This window comes from Passer domesticus, chromosome 18 (genome assembly GCF_036417665.1).
Source record: "Passer domesticus isolate bPasDom1 chromosome 18, bPasDom1.hap1, whole genome shotgun sequence".
NCBI lineage: Eukaryota > Metazoa > Chordata > Aves > Passeriformes > Passeridae > Passer > Passer domesticus.
Window position 1 is genome coordinate 8,430,161 of NC_087491.1, and position 16,162 is coordinate 8,446,322.

Below are 16,162 nucleotides of genomic sequence, written 5' to 3' on the forward strand. Positions count from 1 at the left end.
GGTTTGGGTTTGCCCGGGCCGGGAGGTGCGGGGGACGAGCCGGTGCGTGTGTGTGCATCGGTGTGTGTATATGTGTGTGTGTGTGTCCTGTGTGTGTGTTTGTGTGTTTGTGTATGTGTGTGCGTGTGCGTGTGTGTGCTCGCCGTGTCCCTCCCTCCCTCCAGCCACCCCACCCCCGGGAGGGGAGGGAAGGAGGAGATGGGAGGGGGGGGGCTCCGACGGCTCGCCTCGCTCCGGCAGCCCCAGTCTCTCCGCCAACGTCAGGGAGGTCATTAATAACCAATTAGGAGGGTCAATGAAGCTCATATATAGCCGGGCGGGAGCCGCCGAGCCGAACGGAGCCCAGCCCGCCGCCCACCGCCCGCCGCGCCCGGCCCCGTCGCGCTCGGCCCCGCCGCCTCGCCCCCATGATGGGCTCGGTGCTGCCCGCCGAGGCCCTGGTCCTCAAGCCTGGGCTGAAGCCGCAGGGGCTCTCGCTGGCCGAGGTGATCACCTCCGACATCCTGCACAGCTTCCTCTACGGCCGCTGGAGAAACGTCCTGGGCGAGCAGCTCTTCGAGGAGAAGAGCAGCCCCAAGACAGCCTTCACGGCCGAAGTCCTGGCTCAGTCCTTCTCCGGAGGTGAGTGACCCCCCCGGAGCCTCCCCGATCCCCCCGGTTTCCCCCAGCGGCCCCGGGCCGGCTCCCGAGTCCGGCGGCGGGATGCGGTCCCGGCGCGCCGCTCTCCCCAGGCGTGGGACTGGGGGAAAAGGGCTTTAAATTCATTTGGTTAACTTGGGCTTGACCTGAGAAAGTTCCCACTTAAACCGCGGGCTGGGGGGGCCGGGGCCGTCCCGCATTCAGCCGCCCGGGACAATATCTTTTCTCTCGCCCCGGCATCGCCGGGGCGTCCCAGCTCCCTTTTCCCCCTCTCGGATTTCTGTTCCTCTCTTAATTTACCATGAAGGCTAATTCCATTTCCATTCACGATATGTCAACCATCTCATCTCCCCATTTTGTAAGAGGAATTCCTGGGCCCTTTTAAACAAGCCCTCGCGCCATTCAGGCACAATGTACCGCTACAGCATTCCTAAAGGACTAATGAATTTAGAATTAGCAATTTCTTTCTAGTTGAGTTTAATGAATGCAGATCACTTTAACAGCATGACAAATTGCTGGATGGGCCGAAATAGACACCATTTAACCTCCTTTCCCAGCCCCGCTCCCTCGCCCAGCCCGGGATGCTTTTCCCAGGTACCTCCTCAATGCCCCGGGGGAAACCTTGTACCGCTTTGTGGGAGCCCGGTTGGGCGTTTAAAAGGCTCAGCCCCGGGGTCTGGGCTGGGGCCGGGGTTGGGCGGGGTCCCCGCCGCCCCGGTCTCCCCCCTCTCCCCCACCCCTGTCCCTTTCTGAGCCGGTCTCCCCCCTCGCAGAGGTGCAGAAGCTCTCCAGCCTGGTGCTGCCGTCGGAAGTGATAATCGCCCAGAGCTCCATCCCCGGGGAAGGGCTCGGCATATTCTCCAAGACTTGGATCAAGGCTGGCACCGAGATGGGGCCGTTCACGGGCAGGGTCATCTCCCCCGAACATGTGGACCTGTGCAAGAACAACAACCTCATGTGGGAGGTAACGAACGCCCCGAACCCCGAGCCCCGGCTGGTCTGGGGAGAAGCAGGGATGGGGTTCTGGGGCTCTGTCCCGTGCTTGGGCACCATCCTTGTGCCTCAGTTTCCCCATTCATACATATATCTGGGCAGGTGGGTTTAGGAACCCCTTGCAGGAGAAGGATGAGGTTTCCCCAGCCCTCGGGGCGCAGCCAGCCCACAGAGGAGCCCCGAAATGCTGTTGCTCGTGTCCGTGCAGGCGAATCACACCCTGCCCTGCCCATCCTGTCCTGCTGGAACACCCGACTGGTTGCTGCCTGCACTGACCACAGTGGACAAAAACAGCTCTGCCCTGTTCCTTGCTCCTTGCTTTGCCCCAGCCCTGGCGAGGTTAATCCCGAATGAAACTGTGGAGTTTGGGGGAATCTGAGATGCCAGAACATTTTGCAAATATGCACAGCCAGTAGGGAGAGTTTTCCTATTTTTTAATCTGCTTGACTCAGACCTGCAATACTTAATTATTGTTAATTATTATTGTAATTTTCTGCCTAACAGAAACTTGCCTCATCTTTTTTGGCACCCTGCTAAGCATCTTTCCAGGCCTGGCATGCACCTTTCCCCTCCACGCAGGGATTCTCCCGCTCCCATGGCAGCTGCAGGATGCTGAACAGCCCCTTCCTCGAGGGCTGAGCTGCCGGGGGGCTCTGATGAGAAGGGAGATTGAGGAAGGCAGCTGGGTTATCCAGGGACATGGGGGCTGGCAGGACCAGCCGTGCCAGTGAGAGCAGGGCACATTTCTCAGCCCTGCTGCAGTCCAGCACCACAGGCAGGAAGGGCTCAGCATCTCCTGGCTGCTGTCAGGATCTCAGCCCCGAGGTTTTGAGCTTGTCCCTGTCCAGGGCTTTATCCCAGAGGCAGGAGGTGGAGGGGCTCAGCCCACTGCGAGGGCAGCATTGCTACCAAGTGCTCTCTGCCCTCAGGTGTTCAACGAGGACGGCACAGTGAGGTACTTCATCGACGCCAGCCAGGAGGATCACCGCAGCTGGATGACCTACATCAAATGTGCACGGAACGAGCAGGAGCAGAACCTCGAGGTGGTCCAGATCGGGAACAGCATCTTCTACAAGGCCATTGAGGTAAGGGGGGCTGAAGACTCTCCCTCCCTTGTTTTTTGGGTTGTTGGTGGGGTGTCTGTGGAAGGACACGGCAGCTTTTCCATCCTTGGCACTCAAATCCAGCAGCAGAGGTAGAAACCACAGGGAAGGGCCATTGCATGGGCTTCAGGGGGGTAGTAAAGGTTCTTCTCCCCTCTGCCCTCTTTCTGTTGACTCATGAAGTGATGTGTGTTGAACAGGGCAAGAGTAGATCCTTGTTTGGGGTGTAAAGCATGAAAAGAGCTGCAATTCTGGCCCATATGGGGCTTTGGGCAAGGACATGGCTTGGATGCTCTATTGAAAAAGTGGGATTTTGTGTAGAACCTGCTTCTTTACAGCAAGGTAAAGTTAAGTTTGGGGGGTTCTGTGAAACCCAGGTGCTGAGCACAGGCTGTGCCTGACTCCGCACTGCTTTGCCTGGGGATCACTCTGGCTGTGCAGGGAGCAGGGAGCCATGGAGAGGGCAGGGAGTGGTGCTGGTGCAGTTCTGCCCTGGGCCGTACACTGTGGGGAAGGGCTCTTGCTGCCCCCTCATCCCTGTGCTCCTGCATGAAGTGCTGGTCTGTGCTGGTGTGCACAGGAGCAGGGGCAGGGTCCCGGGGTGGCACAGACTGCTGTGCAGAGGGGTGACGGCTGAAGGTGCCCACAGCTCCCTGCAGGAGCCTCTGGGATGGAGGTGGGTGTCTGGCTCCCCGGCATTATTGGTGACAAATCACACAGTGCCAGAGCAGGGTGGTGGTGGGGACCAGCCCTGCTTATGGGCAGTGTCCCCATAACCCAACGCTGTTGCAGGTGGAGAAAGGTGGTGGCTCAGGGAGATGGCCCTGAGCAGCAGCTTTGGCTTAAAGAGTCACAAGAGGGGACTTGTCCATCCCTGTCCTTCCCAGACCAGCACTGTGGGATTGTGCTGCCCCAGTATTGGGTCCAGTGTCACCTGAGGAGTGTTTCCAGCTGGGAGAGGGTCTCAGCTGGGAATGACCATGAGTGCCTGCTGTCTCCGTGGGCACAGGCAGTGCTCCGGATCTGTCCAGGATCCTGCACTGGCTCATGGAGGAGCACAAACCCAAATGCTCCATGGCACACGACCACAGCAGGGCTGGGTTAGGGATTGCTGCCGCGGGGTGGCAAAGGAGAATGGGTGGGTAGGAAGAGAATCAGATATTCTCTTCTCCCCTGGAGAGTACCCTTTGGGCTCTGCCACCTTTCCCAAGAGCTCCAAGCGCTTCCTTGCTGTTCTCATGCTGGACAACAGGTTTCAGGTGTTTCTAGTTTTAAGACCTGATACTCCTGTGGGTAGTTGTGCCTGTTGTGACAGCACCTTAAGTACTTTTTACTACTGTTCTTAAATTATGCAAATAAGTAAAATAATTCCAGTAGCCGTGGTGTAATTAGGAACACAGCTGTGGTTTTTACACCTTGTGCAGGCACAGAAGAGAGGGTGGGTGAGTGAATATTTGGGTATAGCCATGATCCAGCTGTGGGCTCGCTCCTAGGGCTGAAGCAGTGAGCAGTGGAGCAGGATGATTTTAATTCCCTTGGCACAAGCAGTGAATTTAAGACAATGAGAGTGCAGAACTCCAAGTGATGTGTGGGAGGAGGTGGGCATGAAGGGTCCTGCTGTCACACTGCTCCCCAGGCTCAGCAGGACACGCACATGCTGGCCTGAACTTAAACGCTGCCCTGCTCAGCACCAGAGGTGTCCATGCATAGCCATTGTCACCTTCCAGCCCCTACCAGCCCTGGTGGTTTCCCAGCCAGGGATCCATCTCTTTGGATGCCTTTCTCACCAACATGCCAAAAAACCACATTGATTTGGTGCCTTTTTTGCCCTATTTACCTTACATATTTTAATGCATTTTGCCCATTCCTCCCCGTATTTGCTGATTTGTCTTTCCCATCCTCTTTCTCAGCAACACAAAGTTGCTGTTGCTGGAAAATAAAATGAAGGCAGAAAGTTTTGGCCTATGATCTGAAGGCCACAAGATTCCTGGGGGACAATTTGAATTTGCTTTGGGGTGTATGCACATGGGTGCTCATCTGCTGCTGGTGTGGCTGCAGCAGCTTCAGCAGAAAAAAACCACACACCCATGTATGCACCCATGCAGATTGCTTTTTCCTTTCAGCAATATTATATTTGCTTGTATTAAAAATGTCTAATTTTCTGTTAAGAGTAAACAACGCCAAGAAACTATCATTGATTTGGGATGCAAAAGGATATTGGCTTCCTCTGCCTCCCAAATTCCTCCTCTGCAGCCCAGTGTGGTCTTTATGCAGAGGGACAAAGACATGAAGTCAAATTCCTATTGATTTCAGATGCTTTAAATTCAACATATTTTTAGTGCTGAGGTGATTGAACTTAGCATCTGTGTTTCATGTGGATGCTGTATTACTTGAATCTAACATGCCCAGTGTACAGAAAATGATCCTCCAATACGCAGAACGTTCCTATTTCTAAATTAGGTTCTTAACAGTAGGGACTGCTAGGGAAAATACGTATTTTTCTATGAAGTGATGTTGTTATTAGTGTTGTTTGAACTGGTCTGAGGGGATCCATCTTCCCAGCTGCACGAGGGCAGCCGTGAGCGGCGTTTCCTGGCCGCTCGCCCCGGCCATGCAGGAACACGACAGGAACAGCAGGGACAGGAGAAGTGCCATCACTGCAGGGAAACGGGAGCGTGGATGAGGCAAAACCCCTGCCCTGCTCCCGTGGCTGTCCTTGGGTTGTTGCAGGCATGGCAGTTTTGGTGGGGGATATAAGCAGCATTTCACACCTGAGCCATGGTCTCTGACAGCAGCCCCGAGCTCTCCTCTGCTCCGCGGGCTCATGAGCCCTTTGCTGACAGATCTGCATTTCCACCTTCTAAAATCAGCCCTGGCACGGCTGGGTGGGGGATGCTGCCTGTGCCCTGCAGCTGGAGGGTGCTGATGGCTCTGTCCAAAGAGAAAATGCTCTGCTGGAGCCTTGAGCTGGGGCTCCGTGTCCCAGCTCCGTGCTTTAGTCTCTGTCACTCGTGCTGGTTGTGGCTCCACAAATGGTTTATTTCTCCATGTCTCTGTGCTCCCCATCCTGGTCTCCCTGAGCTGCTGGGACCTCTGGGTCCTGCACTCCGGAGACTCCAGATCTGCCCCTGTGCTCTGCAGCTGCATATTTGCCCATAAACATGTTTGTATCCCTGCTTGGGGGAGAGCCTGGAGCGGGTTTGTGCTGGTGCTGAGCTGTGCCATCACCTCCAGTGCTGCGTCCTGGGCTGTTCCGTGCCTGCCTGTGGGTGCTGGGGACTGCTGGCAGGTCCCAGGTGGCAGCAGGGTCTCACAGAAATGGGGCACAGCCAGGGTAGGTCTGAATGGATCAGTGCAGGGATGGATGTTCATCACCCCTCCCAACAATCCTTTATCTCTTTCTAGATGATTCCTCCAGACCAAGAGCTGCTGGTCTGGTACGGGAACTCCCACAACACCTTCCTGGGCATCCCAGGTGTGCCAGGGCTGGAAGAGGAGCAGAAGAAGAACAAACATGGTAGGTAACATCAGAAAGAGCCAAGGGTGCAGCATCCCTGCCTGCTCACCCTGCGCCCAGCTCTGAGGCCGTTGGGCAAGCACAAGGCAGGGGCATCCCAGGGGTATGTCAGATATTCCAGTTCCCTGTGGACAAGCACAGGGACTATGAAATGATCCACACAGCTTGAGCAGGTCCTCAGTAACTCAGGGCGATGCCTCCGGGCCTGTTTGCCCACGGCTGCTGCTGGTGGGGTGTTGGCAGTCGCTGCCTGACCCTGCCAGGCAGGGAGGAGCAGCGCAGGGTGTGAGTGCAAGGCAGCCCCAACAATCCATGAAACACCAAGCGGATGCAGCCTCTACATCCCCACTCTGCATTTAAGGGATCTTAATCACCAACACAGAAGGGTTCTCTCTCCTTGGCCTTTTGCTCTCCGCTTGTCTCAGTGGCTCCCAGAGGTGTTTCTCTGTGGCACAGCAGAGCTCAGGCTATGTTTGGAGCCACTTCTGTGCTCCCTGTCTCTGATCCCCACTCTCAGAGAGCCGTGTCTGAGCCCAGCAGAGCGAGGGGAGAAGCTGGGACTGGGGCAGGAGCTGACAGCATGGCTGGGTTTCCTGAGAGTTCCTGCACCCACCTCCTCCAGCTCTGCTGCAGCCCAGGGAGGGGAAAATTTGGTTTGTGTCCATTATAAGGGATTCATTCAGCTCAGCTTGAATGACCCCCTTACCTAAATCTGACTGAGCCCATTCCCAGCACTGGCTGCATCCCAAAATCCTAAGAGCCAGCCTGGATGCCAGTCTGCCCAGGACAGGTGACCTCAGCAGCAAGTGGGGGGGCTTTCCAGGGCACCCAGCACCCCAGGGAATTGGGGTGGGGTGAGCTGCTGTGCTGGAGGGCAGCGCCTGACTGTCTCCTGTCGTCCCCAGAGGACTTCCACGCGGTGGAGACGGGGGCCAGCACGACGGGGCGCATGCGCTGCGTCATCTGCCACCGCGGCTTCAACTCCCGCAGCAACCTGCGCTCCCACATGCGCATCCACACGCTGGACAAGCCCTTCGTGTGCCGCTTCTGCAACCGCCGCTTCAGCCAGTCCTCCACCCTCCGCAACCACGTCCGCCTGCACACGGGCGAGCGGCCCTACAAGTGCCAGGTGTGCCAAAGTGCCTACTCCCAGCTCGCAGGGCTGCGGGCGCACCAGAAAAGCGCCCGCCACCGGCCCCCCAACGCCTCCCTGCAGGCTCACTCGCCCGCCCTGCCCGTGCCCCACCCTGCCTCCCTGGCCCACCACATCCCCACCATGGTGCTGTGAAGCCCCGGTGCGGCAGCGGGATTTGGGACAGCAAAGACTGGTGCTGAGACATGCAATGAACTGGGGGGAAGGCCCTTGGCTGAGCTGCTCTGTGTCTCGGAGAGTGTTGGGTTGTTTTTGGGCTGGGGGTAGGCAGGAGGGGAGCCCCCAGCTCTGCAGCTGTGTTCTGGGGGATCACCCCCAGGGAGACGTGGCACAGGGGGTGGCAGGGGAGAAGGGATGCAGTGGGATGTTCTGTGTGGGTTTGCCAGCGCACTGGGGAGGACTGGGAGAGCAGAAAAGCCAGACCTGGAGGAGTCATGCCTGGGTTCTACAGATTATTTGGTAGAAAGAGAAATTCCTCTTATCCGTCCTCCTCTGCTCTAGCAGAGACGTGCCCCACTGAAAGGTTGGCACAGCCCTGATGCGGCCACCCCAGTCATACCTGTTTGCCCCAGGAGTGGCTTTGGCCCCAGTGGCTCCTTCCAAGGGACACCTTTCCGTGCTCGGGAGCCCCGAGTTAGTGAACATTTGCATTTTCCTGCACCTAAGCCCCCTCTGCCCGCCCTGCTCCAGCCAGAGCCTTGCACTGGGGTCTGTCACCGCTCCAAGCCATGCTGTGGGCACAGGGGACACCGTGCCAGCTGGGAATGCCCATCCACGGGCAGGTTTTGTGGGAATGCTGAGCTCTGCCGGGCTGTGCCTGTTCCAGCCCTGGCAGCTCTTCTCCCCATCCCTTTCCCAGCTGTGAAGGAACATTTTGGTTGGAACTGCTACTGCCCTCTGGGGACAGAGGAAAACCTGTCCCCGGGCCAGCTCTGTCCCCAAGGACAACTCTAAGCGCCCTCTGGAGTCCCCACACTGCGGAGGAGAGCTGTGTACCATAAATATTAAAAAAAAAAAAAAAAAAAAAAAGGTATTCTAATATTAATTATAAGTCTAAGATGTATAAAGTTCTCACAAACCGTGTTTCACTTCCAGAAGAAAATAAACAAAAACAAAAGGAAAAAAAACCCCAACTGTCACTTTAACTTTGTAAATATTTATGTAAACATTATTTACAAGACTTTGATATTATATATTATTTGATTGTATATGTACACAGTGTAAATACATTTGTACCTCTCTTGTATTCTAAATAAAAATTACTTGGAACATTTATCATTTAGAAGAGGGATTGCATGGACAGCTTTATTTTATGTGCCAGGGGAAGGATGTGGGTGTTGTGAGTGAAGGTCTTAACTACCACAACAATTTGTGAGTGAGGAGATGTGGTGTCATCTGTTGGACCACAAAGTGCATCTGGGAGGGGAAAAAAGCCCAGTTTTTGGCTAAAGAAGCCCTTTTTCAGGTCTGGAAGCTGGGGTAAAGGCTGGCTCACTCCGGAGTGGGTGGTATCTACTGATTCCACCCTGCCAGTCCCTATTCCTGTGAACTTGTTCAATCCCTTTTGAACCCACAGCTACTGACATCCTTTGATCCATCCCGTGATTTAGTGCCCATATTTCGGCTGTGATGGGACACAGGCCCTGCTGGAAGGAAGGGACATATTTGCTGACGGTCATCGCGGGCTGCTTTTCCCGTGGCATTCCCTCTGCATCCATTAAAGCCGAACCGGTGCTTGAATGGATAAAACTTTTCCACGGACGTATCAGTTCGTGCTGGCAGAGCTCGGCTGAGGGAAAGGCTCAGCCCCGAGTCCCGCGGGGATGTTTGAGCCGAGCGTGAGCACCGGCCAGCTGGGGAGGCCATGAGGGACTGCCCTCAGGGAGAGACACCTTGTGTGAGGGGCGCCCGAACTGCGGGTGCTGCTCCCCGCCTCGACCCGCAACACCGCAGCCCGGCCCGGGCTGTGGGGTCCGGTGAGCCACGGGGGAGGGTCCCCAGGTTTCCCCCCGCTTTGCCGGGCGGCTTCTGTGGGAGCGGGTCGCTGCTGAGGGCTGCCCGCACTAAAAATGGCCGCGGTCCCCCTTGGGCTCCGCCGGAGCGAAGCCCCAGAGTCCCTTCGCTGCCAGGAGCAAACATGGCTGCCCAGTCACCGCCCCTGCCGCCCTCACTCAAGATGGCGGCGCCCGCGCCCTCAGGCGCGCTCTCGCCAGCAGCCAACATGGTGGGCGGAAGGCGCGTGCGGTGGGGCCAAGATGGCGGCGGTCACCATGAGGCTGCCGGCTGCCCGGGCTCCTCTGGATTCCAGCGCTCTCCGGGGCGGCGAGAAGCACCTGGTGGCACCGGGGGACACGATCACCACGGACACGGGATACATGAGGTGCGGACAGCGGCGGAGGGGAGGCGGCGGGGTGGCGCGGCTTCGGGCTGTCCTTAGGTAGCCGCTGTCTCTCCGCAGGGGCCACGGTACTTATGTGGAGGACGACAAGCTGATCGCGTCGGTGGCCGGCGTGGTGGAGAGGGTGAACAAGCTGGTGTGCGTGAGGGCGCTGAAGGCCAGGTGAGCGCGGGCGCGGCCGGCGGCGGGCCCGGCCGGGCTCGGTGAGGTGAGGTGAGGTGTGTGACCGCCGCTCTCCGTGCAGGTACAACGGCGAGATCGGCGACATCGTGGTGGGCAGGATTACCGAGGTAAGGCCCCGTGTGTGCCGCGGTGCCGAGCAGCAGGAGGAGGGTGGTCGTGGCTCAGTCCCGCTCTAAGCGCTTCCCGGGATCCTAAAACACATCAGTGTCCCCGTGCAGGGTACTGGAGCGTGTGGGTTTTAACTGGGATGGGGCTGGAAGAAGCCAGCAGAGCTGTCCCCTCCTGCAGCTTGGTGAGCTGCGGCTCCCATTCAGTTTTTCAGTGTGTAGCCATAAGTTTGGGTGGGTTTTTTTTTCCCCTTAGGTTCAGCAGAAGCGATGGAAAGTGGAAACAAATTCCAGGCTGGATTCAGTCCTGTTGCTGTCGTCTATAAATTTACCTGGTGGGGAGCTGGTGAGTGTAGCTGGTTGTGTTTTGCATGGCACCCTAAGGTCCTCCACAAAGAGCTACCGATGGATGTTTTCTCATTCTGGGCTACATGTAACTTTTCTGGTGATGTTTCAGAGAAGGAAATCAGCAGAAGATGAGCTTGCAATGAGGGACTACCTGCAGGAAGGGGATCTCATCAGTGTATCCTTCTGCTGCGCCCACTGACAGAAGGGAGAGCTTGGCTGGCCTGGCTGGGGGTGAGGGCTGTGCTGGGGTGGCACTGGGCAGCCTTAGGGACCCTGTTTCCTTAAGTGGCACCAACAGGCAGAGGTCCAGTCCATATTTTCTGATGGGGCTGTATCGCTGCACACCCGGAGCCTGAAGTATGGGAAGGTGAGTTATTCCAAAGCCCTTGACCCTGGGATAGTTCTGCACCAGCTGATTCGTATAAGGCCTTTTGGAGGGTTTTTTAAGAAAAGAGCTATGGAGTAGAGCAGGATGTTGTTATTACTCATTCCTGCAGGACAGGAAGACTCTTAGCTCTTCCATGGGACCACCAAGCAGGGTTTCCCCAAAGCAAAGGAGGTGTCCTTGAGTTGCCCTTTGATCCACTGCTCTCCCTGTCTGCAGTTTCAGCCTGCTAGTTCTGTTTCCCCCACTAGCCACTTGGGAATTAAATCCTGGGGAGAGAGCTCCTCACTCCTCTTCTGCTGGCTGTTGCCCCTGTAACTTGTTCTTCTCCCCAGGGCTCTATTTTAGGCTTTACACAGTTGGCATTTATCTCTGGTTTTGTGCATTGAAATAAGCCAAGGGGCCATTGGAGCATAGGCTGCAGTTTGGGATTACCAGACCAAGGGTATTAGCACTTAAAAGATGAAAGGGAAGTGTGCTTATTGCACAAAGGGTGAAGGACAGTGATTGGATTATGAGGGAAAGTGTTCTGCTAAATTGGGCCTCTGACTCCTCATTTTTCTGCAGGGATGCTTGATGTGTAGTTACGATCAAGATATTATTAACATTTGTGCTAAGCACTTAAAGTATTCTTCATCTTCAAAGGGCTGCACAGGCATTAGCTAATCCTCCCAGCGCTCCCAGAGGCAGGCAGGTTTTATATTCACTGTTTCACAGGAAAAGGTGTTAAAACAGAGTTGTTCCTAGGCCAGGAATGGAGTGAGTGTGTGTCAGTGACTTGGTGTTGTGTGTGGTGGCTCATGATGTCTCTCACGTTGAGCCTTGTGGTCTGCCCTCCAGCTTGCCCAGGGTGTGCTGGTTCAGGTCTCTCCCTCCCTTGTGAAACGCCAGAAGACTCATTTCCATGACCTGCCATGTGGTGCATCCGTGATCCTCGGCAACAATGGCTTCATCTGGATCTACCCAACTCCAGAGCAGAAGGATGACGAGGCTGGAGGCTACACTGCCAACTTGGAGGTGAGTCCAGGGAGCGAGAGCCTTCTTCTGCCAGTGATGGTTTTTAGTCTGACATAGTCAGAGGCATGTGAGTAACCTGAGACTTTCAGGATCCCGTGTTAGGTTCACAGCAAGGCTTTTTTCCTTGCATTATTTATTTCCCTGTGCACTCATCCCTTTTCCTCTGTCCTTCCCCAGCCAGTTCCCTTGTCTGACCGGGAGGTGATCTCACGGCTCCGAAACTGCATCATGGCTCTGGTTGCTCACAAGATTATGCTCTTTGACACCAGCATCCTGTATTGCTATGAAGCATCCCTTCCTCATCAGGTACAGGAACCAGTAGTGTTTATTCCACACTGAGGGGAGGGAACAGAAAGGCTGCATCAGTTGCTGCTGAAGTTTCCTTTGAATTTACCAAAGCATCCTGTAGTAAGTGACAGTATGAACTCTCCTCTTTTGCACAACAGAAGTTGACTTGCACAATTCCAGGGATAGTTTGAAAGGTTCTGCCTCTGACAAAGTCTAACTATTCCTAAAGAGATCAGTCCCTTTTTTGATAGATGCTGTGTATCCATCGCTGGCATTATGGACCCTTTAATTCCTGTGAAGACAGTATTAAATTTGGCATTGTGTGAGGGTACAGTGTATTTTATGAAGCAGTGAAAAAGCAAATGTCATGTATTGTACAGAGAGCAGGCTCATGTCTGCATCCACATCCTCCACTCTGGAAGACTGCCTCCATTTGACCTCTTGCTGTACAGCTTTTCACTGTGATTCCTGCCAGCACTATCACAGGCAATTCTCTTCCCATAAGTAAATGAGATTTGAATTCTGCTTTCATTCCCAATGAAGTGTTCTTTTAAAGTATAACTGTGCTTAAGTCATCTCTGCCCTTCCCAAGTACAAGTGTGTGTCCTTCAGGGAAGATGAGGAGGGTTAGTAGCCTCTCCTTTGATTTCCTCTGGTCTCTGTAAGAATTCCAAACTGGCAAAGTTGGTTATGCCTTGGACCCTCTGCCACAGGTCTTTTTTCACCACAACCCTTTAAACTCCTTTGCTGGTTGCTGCTGTGTGTCAGGGACCTTTGTCTCCCCACAGGGTGCAGAAGTAGTTGTTGATTCCTGGTGCTCATATTGCTCTTCTTTCCACTGCAGATCAAGGACATTCTCAAACCAGAGGTGACAGAGGAGATCGTTCTGGAAGCTCGACAGAGGTTGCTGGATTCAGAGGGATAGGATAGGGCACATGGCCAGAAGCAGTCATTTGAAATCCCAGCATGGCAGCTTTGATTCTCAGTATTATATGGGTTATTTTCAGTGTTCTAGTTCCCAACATTCATTCCACACTTCAGAAACTACCAAAATTCCTCACTCCTAGGATATCTCCTGTGTCCTTTTAGTACAAAGTAGTACTTAAGTACAATAGCCTTTTAGTGCAACAGTCTGAAAAATTGATATCTGACCTTTATAAAGATCAGGTGCAACTGGGACATATCTCCTAACACCTGTTGCTGTGTCTAGTGCCCCAGAACTTTGTGCAGAATGACAGAGAGGAAGGGATTTGTTTTCTGACGTTTCTCTCTCCCCAGAAGATTATTTGGATTTTGATTTACTTGTGATACAAATCTGCCAGTCTGTCCCCTGTCTGAAAGCCCTCATTTTTAAGAATGTAAACCCAGGCACATGTGTTTAGAAAACAGGAGTATCCACAGCCTTGCTAACCACAGTTTGAGTCTGGCTGTTCATGACTCAAATGTCTCAGGGGTGTGAGATGGGATGTGGCTGTCTCTGTCCATATGAGCCAGGAGCTCTGGACAAGCAGTGCCCTGGTTTGTGTGTATCCTGCTGGTCTTTTTTTTTTTTATGCCTGAGTTGTGAGCTCCTCTTCTGAGGAGGCACCAATATGGTTTTGTATTAAGTATTTTACATTTCAATAAATTTTTTGAAACAAACCAGTCCTTCAGCAGTGTGTGCATTGCCTTATTTTTAGTCTAGCTTGGGAGCTGTGGTTTACTCAAGTTTCCTTGTACTAGGACACTTGGAATGGTTACACTGTCTTATCTCTTAATTGTTGCACTTCATCCCAGCAGGACTTGACCTTCCTCTTCAGCCCTTACAGGGTTCCTCTGTAAGGATTGCCTGGTGTTCACAGTGGTTTTCCAAGCACTGTCTCCCTGCAGGATCCCTTGGAGAGGTGAGTCAAGCAGAGGTGACTGGGAGCCCAGTATGACACTGGTGAAGATCTTCAGGCTGGTGGCTAGAGGTGGACACATAGAACACATAGAAGTGTTGGCAGGCAGTCTGTCACATTCTCTGTGAAGATTGTGATGCTTTCCCTGGAGAATCCTCTCAGCTCCAGCTGCTATATTAGAGCTGGTTTATTATATATGTATTCTGTCTATTTGTATTACTAATATATCCTTGCACCACAGCACTGTAATTCTTAAAAAAAGATAATAAAACATCTGTCCCAATTGTCCCTCAATCCAATTGCACGTTCCAAATTCGCACTCTTGCCTCAGGCAAACGGGAAAATTCTTTCCTCGGCGTTTTCCTGGGAGCTAGAAATTCCCTTCGCTGCTGTCCCTGCAGCTGGGCTGCTTTCCCTGTGGTCCCGAGCAGGCACTAGATGGCACCTTTGGATCGCGTTTGTGGCACTTGCCTTGGCCAGCAGCTCCGCCTCGCTGCCCTGCCAAACAGCAGGGCCTGGGCGGCTGCCACAGCGCTGCTGCCCAAATCCTAAAGCACAATGGGGCTAAGGACAAGCAAGGACATGGCTAATCCCTTCTGCTGCTGCACAACTGCCCGTGCTGCCTCTGAAAACAGTACTGAACTTGTTGGGCTATCACTGGAATGCTCCACGCAAGACCTGGGAATTGTTATTTTTGAGTTTTAAGAGGATTTCCTATTAGGTGTTGCAACAATCACATCCTCAAGATGATTGGGGAAATTTGAAAACCAAGGCTTGATGGTGGCACTTTCAGGTCTCCATGAGGCTGCTGTAGCCATATAACACACACCACCATGGACAAGACTGGTTCAAAAAGGCTAAAAAAGCTTTGGCAGTCTGCATCTTTCACTTAGAAAAGTACTTTTCCCCCCCCCTTACCCAATGCTGTAGTTTAGCAGCTGTTTATCTTATTACCACAGGAGGAGATTCAGGGATTTCTGCTAAAAAACAGCTCAAGATCTGGACTGCTTCAGCTCTGAGCTTTCTTATTCCTCCTGCTTGCTGCAGGATTCGTGATATTTTGGCATGAATGATGAGTTAAATGAGGGAGGCATGTGACTCATCCAGTTCCCTTCCTCTTGAATACCTGGCACTTTTGTTTTTAAACCCAAGAACAACAGCTGGTGAGGTTTGGTTGTGGATCTTCCCTGATGGCAGGGAACCAATGGTCTCAGTATTTTCCCTAGTGACCATGAGGGGTAATTACTGATCTTTCCACATTAGCCAGTGCTGTGCCAAGACCTAAATTCAAGGTTTCAGCAAGGTCATTGCTGACAGTTCCCATCCAGCACAGCTCTGCAAACCAGCAGGTAACAACAAGCCAGCAACAGCAGTGGCCCCTTAAATTCTTAAAATAGTCTGTGGGATTTTGCTGGGCAATTTCTAAGCAGGAAGGGTGAAAGGGAAGAAACTATGGCTTCTCTGGTTTAAGGAAAAAAATAGTTGAAAGCAGGGTGGGGAAAACCTAGTAAGTGTTCATTTTTCTGTAGGGACCTAAATGGCCCAGGCAGGCATTAAAACAGCTCAGACCAACCTGATTTCTTTGTTCCCCAGTGTCTGACACTGTTTGTAAAGCAGCTGCAGCACCTCCTGTGCTGTCTCCTCCAGGGTCAATACATGGTGCAGTTGTGCTCAGAAGTGGGGCTGGTAACTAGTTCCCTTGCTGGTGAGTGTTGTCTGTAGGAATAAGATCACTCATCTGCAAAAAGATTTTCTTGTTTCTTGGTGCCAGTGTTCATGTGCTAATAGGAAGAATTCCTTTACTCCTAGGAATAACCACTGAGATTTTAAATTTGTGCTAATGGGTTATTAATCCAATTACTGCTGCTTATTGCATTACTTCCCTTCCATCCGTGCAGTTTTGCTGTTCAGCTGAGAGTGGTACAAATAAAAAGCTTTGCACAGACCTGAGACTGAAATCCCACTGAGATTAGAGACATCTTGAAATGGTTCTCTCAGGTTCCTGAGGACTGTTAATTAACATGCTAAGTTTTATTATTTGGTGAAGAGGTTGAGTTTTTAAGATATTGTTATGGAGAAAATGTCACTGCAGCTGTTGGGTGAGAACCCACACTTAATGGGAGGTAAACAGAAAAAGTGATGAAATATCTC

At 53.1% G+C, this 16,162-nt stretch overlaps 2 protein-coding genes across 2 annotated transcripts; both read left to right on the forward strand.

Moving 5' to 3' along the window:
• The first annotated feature begins 353 nt into the window (after positions 1–353).
• PRDM12 (PR/SET domain 12) lies at positions 354–8,549 on the forward strand. The gene is made up of 5 exons (XM_064393888.1): positions 354–621; positions 1,413–1,603; positions 2,562–2,717; positions 6,141–6,252; positions 7,158–8,549. Exons 1-5 carry the CDS (start codon positions 408–410, stop codon positions 7,538–7,540), a joined length of 1,056 nt encoding a protein of 351 aa, XP_064249958.1. The 5' UTR covers positions 354–407; the 3' UTR covers positions 7,541–8,549.
• A 1,072-nt stretch (positions 8,550–9,621) lies between these two features.
• EXOSC2 (exosome component 2) lies at positions 9,622–13,772 on the forward strand. Its single transcript, XM_064393666.1, has 9 exons — positions 9,622–9,785; positions 9,864–9,965; positions 10,048–10,093; positions 10,350–10,439; positions 10,551–10,616; positions 10,740–10,808; positions 11,667–11,843; positions 12,021–12,149; positions 12,976–13,772. The coding sequence occupies exons 1-9, from the start codon at positions 9,661–9,663 to the stop codon at positions 13,054–13,056; spliced, it is 885 nt and encodes a 294-aa protein (XP_064249736.1). The 5' UTR covers positions 9,622–9,660; the 3' UTR covers positions 13,057–13,772.
• The last annotated feature ends 2,390 nt before the right edge of the window (positions 13,773–16,162 follow it).